Source organism: Miscanthus floridulus, chromosome 17 (assembly GCF_019320115.1).
Source record: "Miscanthus floridulus cultivar M001 chromosome 17, ASM1932011v1, whole genome shotgun sequence".
NCBI lineage: Eukaryota > Viridiplantae > Streptophyta > Magnoliopsida > Poales > Poaceae > Miscanthus > Miscanthus floridulus.
Window position 1 is genome coordinate 106,413,710 of NC_089596.1, and position 14,004 is coordinate 106,427,713.

At 46.5% G+C, this 14,004-nt stretch overlaps 2 protein-coding genes and 1 pseudogene across 3 annotated transcripts; 1 reads left to right on the forward strand and 2 right to left on the reverse strand.

Annotated features, from left to right (window-relative positions):
* Positions 1-1,277: 1,277 nt before the first annotated feature.
* On the reverse strand, positions 1,278-4,207 carry LOC136517002 (RGG repeats nuclear RNA binding protein A-like). The gene is made up of 6 exons (XM_066510516.1): positions 3,835-4,207; positions 3,296-3,710; positions 3,048-3,189; positions 2,024-2,182; positions 1,871-1,930; positions 1,278-1,761 (listed from the first exon to the last, which is right to left on the reverse strand). Exons 1-6 carry the CDS (start codon positions 3,995-3,997, stop codon positions 1,570-1,572), a joined length of 1,131 nt encoding a protein of 376 aa, XP_066366613.1. The 5' UTR covers positions 3,998-4,207; the 3' UTR covers positions 1,278-1,569.
* Positions 4,208-6,000: 1,793 nt separating this feature from the next.
* LOC136518091 (transcription factor KUA1-like) lies at positions 6,001-7,511 on the forward strand. Of its 2 annotated transcripts, none has more exons than XM_066511750.1 (2): positions 6,001-6,698; positions 6,817-7,511. In XM_066511750.1, the coding sequence occupies exons 1-2, from the start codon at positions 6,078-6,080 to the stop codon at positions 7,021-7,023; spliced, it is 828 nt and encodes a 275-aa protein (XP_066367847.1). In that variant the 5' UTR covers positions 6,001-6,077; the 3' UTR covers positions 7,024-7,511. The 2 variants fall into 2 exon arrangements, with proteins under 2 accessions (XP_066367847.1, XP_066367845.1); XM_066511748.1 differs by having other exon boundaries at positions 6,004-6,698; positions 6,811-7,507.
* A 2,153-nt stretch (positions 7,512-9,664) lies between these two features.
* LOC136517636 (uncharacterized) lies at positions 9,665-13,781 on the reverse strand (annotated as a pseudogene).
* Between the last annotated feature and the right edge of the window lie 223 nt (positions 13,782-14,004).

The window sequence follows — 14,004 nt, forward strand, 5'->3', positions numbered from 1 at the left end:
CTCGAGGACGAGCTGTTTGTCGACGACGGGAGTGATGTTATGGTGGGCCGCGTCTACCAGCGCCGCAAGCGGAGCCGTGGCTAAGGATGCAGCGGAGCGGCGTGCGACGCGCGTGACATGCATGCGGCTGCATGGTGACCACGGCCAGAGCGGCTTCAGTTCCTCAAGTCTAGGATCTCAGATTTGCATTTGTTAGTCAGCTAAAGTTTGTTAGTCAGTTAGTGAATTGTGGAACACTTGGCTATATAGCCTAAACATTTGTTTAATGAGAGGGGAGCTGGAGATTGATATCAATCTCTCCCGCTCTGTTAGCCTCAACCCTCTCCTCTGTTCTTGTGTTCGACGCCGGCCGCCAGCACGGCGTCGCACGCCCGCTGCCGAGGAGAGACCAAGCCTCGCCCTCCCACGTCACACGACTACAACCTCAGAGGAAGTAGCAACGGTTCTAACAACTTCTCTAAAAAAAAGGTGCATAAACCTTATTCCATGCCTTGTCTTTTAGGGCTCAGAACCATCTCGGACGGTATACTTGCCCCCTGAACGTTGATATTTGCCTTTGGGTGAGAAGCAAGAGATAGCCTGGTTCGATGACAATGTGATCGTGGCATCTTCTGCCCTCAACATTGGACTGTACAAGCTGAAGTCCCCGTGGTGATGAGTTCTTCCCCGATGAACATTGGATCGTACAAGCTGAAGGCCCCGTGGTGATGAGAACTCGGAACTCCAAGTAGCCGAAAACGATTCTGTACTTGATAACTCGAGCTGTTGTTTCGTCCGATTAACGTTGCTGAATCGTAATCCTTGTGGGGAAGGATGTGAAGGTACTTGATAACACGAGCTGTTGCTTCGTGCGATTAACGTTGCTGTTGCTGAATCGGAATCCTTGTGGGTAAGGATGTGAAGATGTTTGTTTGGTGTTAATTAACTCTTATACTTGTCCCTTGTCCGTCTCCGGTGACAAAGTCCACAACCATTACGAGGCGGGCCAGAGGGCAGATACCGGAAGCCCCGGAATACATGGCATCATTAAATTTCTCAGTGAGCAGAACCATTTAGGTGCCGTTTGGTTCACAAATAGCAACTGTAGCGTAAAGGTAATGGATGGACGTGGGTAATGGGAATGGAACGGATGATTACTTATTCTGTTTGGTTGGGCAGGCGGGCATCCAAATCCATTATTGGGATCCGGTTTGTGAAGGCGCGGCATGTTCCGTGGCATCGGGTTACATCCCATATTAAACAAACAAAAAGTAACTAAGGTAGTTAACGCTGTGAACAGGTCCCGCTGTAAAACGGGCGAACCAAACAGCACCTTAATCACGAGCACACCAGTACATCAGAAATGTTGGATACATAATCCTACCAAAAAACAGAAGCAGCTAACCCCTACAACACAACATATCATTTGGCACAACACGTCAGCACACACGGATACACCACACGGCGATAAACATGCTGGGAGCGACATAGCAGCAGCAACAACAATAGGACCGAGACTGACGCACAGAGGAGAGGATTCAACAACAGTGACATGATCTTGAGCGAACTCAGGAGTAAACCGAGCTGTGCTTAGGCCAGGGCAGGGAACTGAGCCTGGTCTTCGATGGTTGGAGCAGCAGCTGGTCCCCGAAAACCACCATTGTAACCACCACGGAACCCCCCACGCTCACCACGACCCCTACCACGGCCACGGCCACGGTTACTGGGGTTATAGTACCTCTCACCTTCAGCTGGCTTCAAGAATTCGTTGATGCTCAGGGACTTCAGGGAGGCAGGAACAAGGGAAACAGGAAACAGACATAGCAGTTAGCAAAACAACAGCAACTCTGATGATCAGACTTAAGTGTAACGAGGTGAAAATATCAGATACCTTCTTGGCCCGTTCTTCTCTTTCAGCATTTTCTTTCTTTTTCAAGTCCTTGTCAGAGCCCTAGAATTGTTTGGGTAATCGTTTGGTTAAAAATCAAAACCGACTGTGACCAACAGGAAAAGGAAAGAGCAGTATGCACACAACGTAACGTACCAGCTTGATAAACACTTCATCAGCATCCTTTTTAACTGACAATTGTTGCATGGACTGCAGCTCCTTGTCAATTTCAACTTTTCTCTCCTCAGCCTTGAGGGCAAATAAAGCTTTTCGTTTTTCCTCCAGTACCTTTTCATATTCCTCCAAAGTCATCTCCTGCATCATGGTGAGCAAACATTATTTCACAAACTACTCTATTTTGATGAAAAAATGACATCCCAACTTAATTACAGTCAGTATGCAGGGATGCCATATCAGTACAGGAAGATGGCAAACATTTTTTTTTATTAGAACAAGATGGCAAACATATAGGAGTATCCATACAAAAGCACCCAAAAGGTCTAGAGAAGTTGAATTACAGAAACACAAAGATTCAATAGAACCACCCAAAGGGGAAAAAGGAGAATGAAGGAGTAATGATACTTATCAAAATCAAATGTACACAATTGTTTTACAAGAAACACAAATATCCCAAATCAAATCTTGGAGCCAAAACTTGCAAGCACATAGCATGTTCTGGACTGAAATTTTGCATAACTGGAAAACTGACAGGCAGACAAAGAATAGTGATGCATGCATTCTAATAGAGGGCCATTGCATTTGGCAGAATTGAGCAAAACTAATGGATTGAAAAGCAGAAGAGCCTCTTAAAAACAAAAATAATGCAGTGATAAAGAAGGTAATGTCAGTCCCTTATTGGCACAGCAACACTGATTTTCAAGCAAAAATTTCCAAAATAAATAACTAGTAGTAGACTATCGAGCGAGGTTTGATATGAATGAAACTAAATGAATCACAAAATATTTCCACCAATCTACTCCACATTTTTTCCAGATATATAAACAAATGTTCAGAACATTGTAAGTGTCATAGTACCCAAAATTACAGGTGGTGCTACGCATGTTAAAGAGTGCTACCATTACCCTGTACAGAATGTGCTAGCCATACTACAACCATACACATACACATTGCAAAGTGGTATGTGGTAGCAGGGGCGTCACAATACGAATCAGAAATATACCTTATCCTCAGGTTCCTTTTCTTCCTCTTCATTCTCCGCACCCTCCTTGTCCTTCTCAACCTCAGACTGTGGTGCATCTTCAGGTTTCTTATGCTCCACCATGGCAGAAGTCTCCTCAGGATTAACGGCATCCACAGTGTCCCTATAAGCAGCATACAAAAAGGTCAAAACTCTACACATCAATCGTAGTAACCTAAAAAATGGTTCATCAAACCACATAGTGTAGACTGAATAGCAACAATCTTAACTGTGCAAGGCCTTCATCAGTCGCAGTCCCCCAATTTCCACGCCCAGCCCCTTCACGCTTCATCTCGTAACCACGGCCTGTGCCGCTGTGGCGCTCATATGCCCGGCGAGGACGTCCGAACTCATCCCCAGCCTGCCCATCGGTATACCCGCCACGGCGCCCACCTCCACGGTAAGGCTGGCGGGGCCCACGGCCCCTCTCTGCCTGCCTCCCCTCACCATTTTCACCGCGAGCAACTACACCGTCTCCAAAGCCGCCACCACCACCACCATACCCTCCCTCAAAGCCGTTGGCATCAGCATCTCCAAAATCTCGCCTCGTGCCGGCCCTGCCGCCGCGGCCGCCTCTTCCGCGTCCAGGACCACCACGTCCAGGACCATCGCGCGGTGGAGCACCATAGCTCCTTTCTTCCCTCACTGCGATCACAAAAGAGTGAAATTTCACATGAATAATCAAAACTCCGAGCTTTAGATGGCACCCGTGGATCCCGAAATCGGATAATTTCTACCAAACACAAACCGCGTATCGCTATGGACTCACCAGCTTGCGCGGGCGGCGGGGGCTTGGTGGGCAGCTTGGCCGGCGAGGGCGCTGGCGCGGGCTTCGGCGCTGCGGTCGCCTTCTTCTCGGCGGCTGCGAGGAGGTGGGCGGGGTCGTCGTTGTCGACGTCTCCAAGGAGATCGAATTGGTTCCTCGACGCCATTTCCGCTCGGCACTTGCTCTACTCCCAACCCGCGGTACGGTACTAATCCCCCCAGCCTCGATCGAAGCCTAGCACGCCATGGAATGGGCGCGGGTGCTCTAGGGTTTGGACTTTGGTCACTTCGGGAGGCCGCAAAACCCTAGCCGCCAACGAGCTTCGCTTGGTGAGGCTGAGGCAGTCTGCACTCTGCAGGTCTACTGTACGGCAGCCGGGTTTGCCTTCCGCTTTTAGACGACGGGCTATCATTTCCATTTGCCAAATGACGAAAACGGGTATATGGGGTCGAGGTAATTACTGGTGTACCATGCTGAGGCTCAGTGTTGTGTGTGGGGGGAGGGGGGCATTTTTGTCATTTTAGTTAGTACTAGACTCGCTACCGGAGAAGCGGCGGGTCGGGCTCGGGATTTGTGGGCCTAGGTTCAAAAATGGATATGTGGACCTTTGTGGTGGTGTTGCGCGGATGCTGGTTTATTGGGCCTTTCGAACTGAACGAGTAGGAATGAGCCCAATTAACGAGAAAGAGCTGTGCTGATGCTCCTCTTTTTTTTCAAGAAAAAACATGTGTTCTATTAATATAGGGAGAGAGTTCTTTTATTAACTGTGATGTGATATTGTTATTCCTCTCAGAAAAGTTTGGATTCGATTTTATTTTACCAACATAATATCAATAAGAAATTTTTATAATGCGACATATTCTCCGAGGAAAAAAAAGAGAAGGACAAAAAAAAATTTCGCGATCGTGGCGTGGCACGTTTTTCATTAATCAGAAGTAGAGTTTGTTACAACCTAAGCTGGCCACGGTAATCCATTGATTACCGAGACCAGCGACCGAACACATGTGGTTGTGATTTACACGGTAGTATTTTGCGACAAACAAGCTGAGCTCAAGGCCTAAATATCCTCGGCGTCAAACCTGACCAGATCCAGGTTCATGGCCACCGGATCAAATCCGTCCCCAAACAGCGCCAGCAGTGCCTCCTGCTGGTTGGCCGACAAAGGGGCCGCAAAGATGGCCCGAACCTTTTCAATGATCCCGTCGTCCACAACGCTGTAGTCAATGGCGATACCAAGCTTCTGCTTCAGAACATTCTGCGCCTGTGGCGTGGAGTTTGCCGCGCGGGGTTTTTTACACGCTGAGGATTATTGGATTAGACAAAGCTGGTGACTACTGGAGATCTTGAATCTTGCAGGCCATGTCATGCCTGTACCTGAAGCCAGAGTTAGTGGATCAGAGACTATTTGCACTACACTTTTTTGTAGTGACCAATTAGGTAGCTGTCCCAAATCTCTTCATGCTTACTGAAGCAAAGAAGATGGACAGCTGACCAGCAGGGGCCCATGCATGGACCTAAACAAAACGTTCTGCCACAAGCCCTCAATCATGCATACACATGCACTTTCCTTTTGGTCACAAATGAACCATGGACAGTGAATTGGGCCATGCAATGTACAATACTCACTCCGTCCAGAAAAGAATACAACTACGAATTACGTGTCAATAAAAGTAGTTCATATTTGACCAAGTTTATAGTGAATAGTATTCATATTTATGGCACTGAATCAATTTATTATGAAAATATATTTCATAATTAATCTAATGATATTTATTTGATATCATAAATATTGATACATTTTTATCTATAATTAGTCAAACTCAAGATACTAAAACGTGACACCGTGCTAGAATTGTAGCATATAAGAGTATATATGCCTGTCTCCATCATGGACTGACAAGCACTTCACCCCAAATCTCTTTGCTTTTACCGGTGGCAGTGCATCAAAGAGAGATCCTGTAGTTAGAGAAGATAAGACTCTGGTTGGATTAGCCAACATAATCAGGAGATTAGTGCAATGACAGTATAGTCACCAAGAAAGAAAGAAAGAATATTTGTATAAGATAATAGCATATCCAAAAATCCAATAAGCTACTACGTACATGAAAATGACGGCTCCAATTATTGTTGTCTCGGCCGTTGTTGGCATATGCCAAGACCATCACAGTTGTTCTCATTCTCAATTTCTCATATACTCCATAATTCTGCTGAGAATTGAGATAGCGGATAGCCTTCCTTTTTTATACATGCAAACAATGCATGCCGTGGCGAGTAGATGCTCCAACTGTGGTAGCTACGGCCATGGCTCGATAGCCTGCCGCATCGCCACCGCAGACCACCAGAGAGTGAGTGAGGCCGCCGCCATGCGCTGTGGCGGCGGTGGCGCCGCCGCGGCAGGGCTGAGGCTGTTCGGGGTGCAGCTCCGTGCCGCCTCAACAAATGGCGTTGGCGCCGCTGCCGCTCCGCCGGCGCCGGCGATGCAGCTGCACAGGAGCTACAGCGTGGACTGCTGCCTGGGCGGCTGGCCTCTGCCTGTCGCGCCGTCGGGCTTGCTCCTGTCAATCGACGAGTGCTCGGCCGAAAGAGCCGGCGACGGCGGTGGCTACCTCTCCGACAACGGCGGTCGCGGGTCGGCAGCGTTGCGGGAGAGGAAGAAAGGGGTCCCGTGGAGCGAGGAGGAGCACCGGCTGTTCCTGGTGGGGCTGGACAAGCTGGGCAGGGGCGACTGGCGCGGCATCTCCCGGGGCTTCGTCACCACCAGAACGCCCACGCAGGTGGCCAGCCACGCCCAGAAGTTCTTCCTCAGGCAGAACAGCGCCGGCGCCGCGAAGAAGAGCAGCAAGCGCCGCTCCAGCCTCTTCGATATGGTTAAAAAAAACTACTCCTATCTCAAATCTTTCGGTTTTTTAGTTCCTTTTCTGTCTGGAAGAACAAATTATTTATACTGAAAAAACATTTCTGACACTCGATGCGTGGTAGGTTCAGGATTGTGAGAGTGAAAACAGACACGTGGTGCTTGTCGTCTCCAACCCGTCAGGTTGCAAGGCCGTCGGCACCTCGAACTCTCTGTCTCCGAAGGCATCAGTTTCAGAGATGGACGAGGAACAAGCTCATGGACGATACCACTGCTCCCCGCTGAACCTGGAGCTCGGCATGTCTCTGTCACCGTCGATGCCGTCCATTGGAACCTAGCTTGCGTGCTTGCCACTTACGCCGCCGTCCGTCGATCCATGAATCCACAAGATCGAGGAGTGAAAATGGCAACAAGTGTGCTGAAGCTGAAGCAAATTCGACAACAGACATGCATGAAGATGTATGGTTATAAACGAAGCTTGAATCGATGTATTGTAAATCTGGCCCTGATTTACCGTTTACCTGAAAATAACCGCAGCCTCTCCTAAAAACTGTACATGCATCTCACTTTTTGACGGGCCAAAGTTTTTTTTAGAGGTAGTGGCACTCCATGGGTGAAGCGAGCAGACCTGACGTGTGCACTGAGTCCACGACCCAAAGTGGCTGAAGTAGTGCCATTGACAATTGGCGAGCACTCATCTAGATCTAGGCGTATATATAATTCTACATAGTGCGCGCTTGTGCTAGCTCCTTAATCTGGCCAGCATTTGGCGATAGGTTCATTTGCGCATATAAATATATCTGTATGTTGCCGGATTCAAGGCAGTCATTCATCATGTCATATGCCAACCTGAAAGTGGATGCCTTTCAGAATTCAAAGATTCAGAGAAGAGATCTCAACAGATCTGTGTTTGCCAAGGCAATAGTGGAGGAACGTGCGTGTGGCGTGCGCGTGTTGCTGTATCTGAAATTCTGGATGAATCTGATGATGCAGCTGATCCAAGGACGACGATATGTATCTCTGATGCAGGTCTTTTGCATTAGTATTATTCATTCTGCAATTAAAAAGCGATCGAATCAGCCAATATTATTATACTTGAGCAATGAAATATACATCACATACTGATCCAGTGTGCACACAGCACACCCAAGTATAGAAGAGTACAAGGAGCACTAGATAGAGAGAAACAAAGATTATAAGATGCACACAATAAGATGAGATGATGACTGCTCACCGGCATGCATGTCGTCAGATGAGATGCTGGCGGCTCCTGGCCATACAATATCTAGGTACCCAATTAACCCGGATTAAGGCCGGCGGTTAACTACTTAACTGGTTATCATACGCAGACGGATGGATCTGCATCTGACGACACCACATCACAGGGTTTTTTCTGGGGTTTTGGACGCCCTTGTTGTTGCAAACAGACAGCCTTTAGAGCGATAGTGACGCGCGAGCTACCTCTGCTCTGCGTGACAAGCTTCCGTCCGTAGCCACTTGATGCCGATAGCAGCCACTAAAGATGGCAACGAGGAATTCCCGTAGGCGAACAGGCCACCATCCTCGTCCCCGCGGGGACAAATTTTTCCCGTCCCTGTCCCCACGAACATCAACGGGGGACATTTCTTCTCCATCCCTATTCTAGATTTAATCCCCGCGGGGATCCCCATCCCCGAGCACAACAAACAATGTACCAAATCATAGAAACCAAACCGCAGAAACCAAATCGTAGAAACATGACTACACGAGAAAATTTACAGAGACACATCCCAGAATCCCAGATTCATAGTAAGTCTAAGCAATCCAGCAGACATTCGGCGGCAGGCATGGCTGCTGCGCCTCACGGCTGATGGCTCCGACGAGGCCGGTGGGCGGCTCCTGGTGGGCGGCGAACGATGTCCCGAGTCCTGGAGAGTGGACACCCAGAGATGCAGCGGCGTCGGACATGGAGAGATTCAGCGGCGTCGCATCGCGCTTCTAGCATCGGAGCAGATGCAGGCAGCTACTTTGCATCGCCTTCTAGCGTGGGAGCGAAGGGAGCAATGTAGGGATATGGCGAGATGCAGCTTCGGAGCGGAGGGGAGGGAGCGAGATGTCGGAGCGGAGGAGAGGGATCGGGGCCAGAGAGCACCCAACCATCCATGTCCCCGTCATCCCCAGCGGGGATAGATTTCCCACCGAATTCATCCCCCGTGGGGAATAATCTGTCTCCATCCCCGTCCCCTAAGGCTTCCTTTGGGAGCACGGGGCAGCTCAACCCAGGGAACAACAGCGCCTAGGGGGATTTTGTGGACAGTGACATCCCCCCTCCACGGCAGGGAAGGTGAACCCTGTCCCCTTTGTGCTGTTTGGAAGCAGGGCAGGGGAGATCACCGCGTTGCTGCTATTTAATCCCAGGGAAGATGTTATATTGTGCAACCAAAAGACAGAGGGGATAAAGCATCGATATACAGTGCGTTTCTACTATCTGGTGATAGAAGGCTAATAATGCATCGCCATGGACTTAAAAAATACACATAGAAAAATGCCAAAATCAAGAAAAAAATTGAAAATTCAAAGAACGTAAGAAAGATAAAAAATCAGTTAATTTAGAAAATAATTACATGCTCTGTATCATCATTAGCACTTAAATAAGTAGCCAAAAACTCAGTACTCCATACAGAACTTGGCTCTGAACATAGGTTTCAACATGACGTTCTTCAGTTTTTGGCCCTATTCGCTTGTCTCACGAGCCGTATAGTTTCAGCGAAAGAACAGTGTTTTTCTCTCACAACAAATCAACAAACAGTATTTTCAGCTATGGCTTTTCAGCGAAGCTAATAGGGCTGAATAATGAGCCAACTCAAATAGAGCATCAGCACAGTGCAGTATTGTCCTCCCGAAGCCAACTCAAATAGGTTTCAACATAGTATTACTTCTGAAGCCAACTCAAATAGAGCATCAGACAAAATAACAAGTTTATTAAGGAGACACATCATGTGACATCACAATACGTAATTAACATGTTCATCAAAATAAATGAGCTATGAATACAATGTTGACCCAGTATTGTCCTCTTTTTTTGGTGTTGGCTGACTCCATCTCTAATTTCCCTGCACCATAACAGCACACCTCAGTGTTTAGGATACACATACAACATATTTAGATCTTAGACTCTTTACAAAAAAAAATTGGAACTCTGAAGAAGTGGAACACCTAGTCATTTTCTAACACTACACCATGTCATCTTCTAACTATGAAACTGTCTTAGCTCCTTTCAAGTTAAATCTTAGTATACAGGTTCAGTAAACATGATGTAATGCTAGAAGAAGAGGAGAAAACTAAGACAAGCAAACATACCTGTGAAATTTTTTTCTTTAGCCAAATTAGTCGAACAGTTGGATTTTTTGTCATCATAAATATTTATCGATTCATCTCAGATTGAAAGAGTTCATTAGCATCTGCCTTCTGCACATTAGTTAGGTCTTCCATGCTTTCCACAATAGCAATGCACTTTTCTACGGAATATTCATCTTCTTTTTTCTTCTTCTCATCTAGTTTTTCCTGATTTTTCTCCCTCTGGAACTTTCTAATCTCTATGAATTCGCCGAGTTTAGCTGCCACTTGACTTTGCTTGCGTTTTTTTTCCACTACCACTTCCTTGCTCCTCTAGATTAAGATAGGATGGTGCAGATTGCACTTCTGGACCCTCAATTTGAGAAAAAAGATTTGTACCAAAATTGATGCCAATAGAATCAGAGCCAGCCAGCAGCCGTGTTCTGTGTACTTTGCTCAGAGTGACTTCTTTCAATTGAAGGTCGTGCCGTCATGTTAGGAGACTCGGTTGATGTAAAATTCAAATCTCCAGTGGCTATACTTCCTATTAATACACACCAGAAATACACTCTTAGGTATTAATCAAAGTTATTCAGGACCATAGGCACATGTTCATTTAAGAAACAGAGCAAACAAATGGTAAGGCCATCATGATAGACAAAATTGTGGTTCCCTGAACTCAGACCACCAAATAAGCATAGTTGTTCCTTTAGACAAAATTGTGCTGAAAAGATTTACAATACGGCTGGCTCAGAAGATTTACAATACAGCTAGCTCATGAAACAACCAGTCTAAAAATGGACCAAAACTTCAGTCTAAAATAGCTAGTTACAGAACTGAGCAAACAAAGGAAAATTACCTGCATACAATGATGCCAGGTGTTCATAAAGAGGAAGTGGCTTCTTTTGGAACTTGCTGACTTTGGGATTCTTCTATTAAATGCAACAAAGCAACATTTTAGTTAGCTTCTTAAAATAGCGAAAACACAATACTATATAATTGACAGAAAGTGACTAACCTCAATTAGGTCTTCCCATTTCTTTGGTTCGGCAATTATCATGCTTAATGTCTGATTCCAACCAACACCACTCTCTTTTCTGGCATCTCTAACTGTCCTATAGTTTCCTTTCAACTCCTTATCCTTCTCTTGCATTTGTTGTTTTGTAAAATGAGCTAAAGGGAAGGTTTCATCGAACTGTTTAGCGATATTTCTCCAACCATCTGCTGTCCAGCCATTTTGTGCCCTGTACATTGGGACATTGACATGCTCTTTCATTATATCCACCAACCCTTTCTCATACGTGTAGCTCCATGCAGCCCTTGTACCCTGGGACGTTGACATTGCTGAAAAATGGTGAAAGATAAATATAAGCTAAAAGTCTAGAAATATAAATGTAAGGTAAAATGCTGAAAATGATGAACAATGCTCCAAATTACCATCTAATTATTATAGGCAACCCACATGCCTTGCGCGATTTGATCTCGCAATGTGTTGCCATCACTTGATTCTATCTCACTTGGGTAACTGTTATCCCCCTCCGGCATATCAACAAAAGTGGTTGGATTGATATATTGTGGTTGGTGATCTAGCCAACTATCTTGCCCATTGTGCCCTCTAATTATATTGTGAAATACCGCTGCTACTGCAGGAATCTTGATATGAGTCTCAATTGGATAGTGTGTTCCCACTTTCAGAATTGGAAACCGTTTTTTCAACACCCCAAATGCCCTTTCAATATGATTCCGAAGTTGTGCATGACGATGATTAAACAACTCCTTGTAGTTTGCATACTCATTTCTCTGCGATGATCCACGCCTTCTAAACTCACCAAGGTGGTACCTAACTCCTCGGTACGGTGCTATGAATGATAGAGTGTTAGCATATCCTCCATCTACAAGGTAGAATTTCCCTGGCGGTACATGAAACCCCTCCGTAAGAGCAGAACGTAGGACTCCTGCATCAGACACAAATCCTTCCCACCCACAAGAGATGAAAGTGAATTTGAGATCAAAGTCACAAGCGAACATAACATTCTGGGACAATGTCCCTTTTCTGTTTCTAAAAGGAGGGGCCTTATCTTCATTGATAGTAATAGGGATATGTGTCCCATCGATGGCGCCAATGCGGTTCTGCACGTAAAAAGGAACTTAAGATTGTTGGAATAGTGTGTTTGGAATGATACAAGGGCAAGCAGCCTATATGACTAACCTGGAAGAACGGCATGAACCGAGGGTTTGATAATCTTGGCATGTGTTTGGTTTGGATTTGGAAGCTTGATGAATCTATGAGTCAATGTTGGAATTGTATCAAACATGAACTGCCTAACATCCTCCTCCCAAGAACCCATTATCTATTATATAGGGATAATATTATTAAATAGAATATAATATAACTAAAAACAAGAATTATAACTGATGTGCCAAACATAAAAGAAGAGTTCTATGAATTGCAATACATAAAAGAAGAGTTCCCTGAACTGCCAAGCATAACAGAAGAGTTCTCTGAACTGCAATACAATTTTCAAGTAGATCGAAACGAGATTTGCAAGAACCTATTACTCAGTCAACTCCTAAGGTTCCAGGATCTAGGCTGATCTTACTCCAGTTAATTAAATGGGGCAAATATGTAAGGTCTTAGCTAGGTTAGTCCAACTCAGTGAGTATAGTAAGTTAGTAACCAGGATTTATTTTTCATATGTGTATGTCACCTCCGATACAGAAGTTTACAGAAAAAAAGAGAATACTGCCAATTCCAAAATGTAACAGGAAATGCGTCCCTCTTCCACAGCAAATAGCTAATTGAGATGGATCCGGCATCTACTACATACTCCTAGTAGGATTAGAAAACTGCATGCAGTCTTCTATTTTAGCTCTCACTCAACTATTTAGAAACCTATCTAGATATCAAGATATATTTTGGGCAACTAAAGAATGTCACAATTTGTCTTTAAAAAAATACTTACTAGGCCTTTGCAACTCACCAAACATAATCTAACAATTAACTGTTTTGCTTTGTGCAACATCAAAATACAAATACAATCCTAAACAGTACATTTTTTATACACTCAAGACGGGTGTATGAGTGCATTATGCCTTCTAGCAACTAGCAGCAAGTCTTTGCCAATGTTTTTCTTTTAACCATAATGGCGACAATAATGACGAGAACATGTTGTCTGAGCTGAGCATCAAATCGCCGTGTCAGCAACTCACCTGATCCTTGGCAGCATCCTGCTGTCACTCCGGCTGGAACTTCTGCAGCAGCAAGGTGAGCAGCTTCTGCAACTCGGGGGGGCACCTCCTCGGGGAAGAGCTTGGGGATGTCGTCCTTGGCGACGTTCTCGTTGACGCACCGCCTGATCAGTATCCTCAGGCACACCAGCAGCTGCAGCAGGGAGATGCCGAAGAAGCAGAGTTGGGGACTGAACAGTCTGAACCTGCACTGCAACGCCCGCGACGCGAGCGATGGAGCAGAAAGGAAGCAGGGAAGACAAACGGTGGGGAGGGGCAGGGGGTGCTGACGGGGTCGAGCTCGGCGTCGGAGGCGAGCTGGAGGGCGTCGCGGGCGACGGTGCGGTCGGCGGCGTCGAGGCCCGTGCGGCGCGTGCGCCAGAGCGCCTGAAGGATGCACTCGACCGACTCCTTGGACCCCGCGCGCGCCAGCAGTGGGAGGTGCGCGTGCCCCCACAGCGCCGCCGTCGCGCCGGGCTCCCGCTCCATCTCTGGGGTTCTGTTCTGCCACACCGCCGTCGACGGGGACGCGCTGGAGGGCGGAGAGGGGGTCGGTTCGGTTCTGGTGGGCAGGAGGAAACAGCCCAGAAGATAAGCAAGTTGGCCCAATTTCAGGAGACGGTGGCTGCTTACTTGTTGAGGCCTACGTAAGTTAATGGGCTTTACGAAGGCTGGACCAACAAAATCATTCAGTGCCCGCTTAGAGAAGGTTGGCTGCCTGAACTAAATAAACCCAGTCGAAATCGTTTAAATCACTCCGTGCCTCAGGAAAAAAA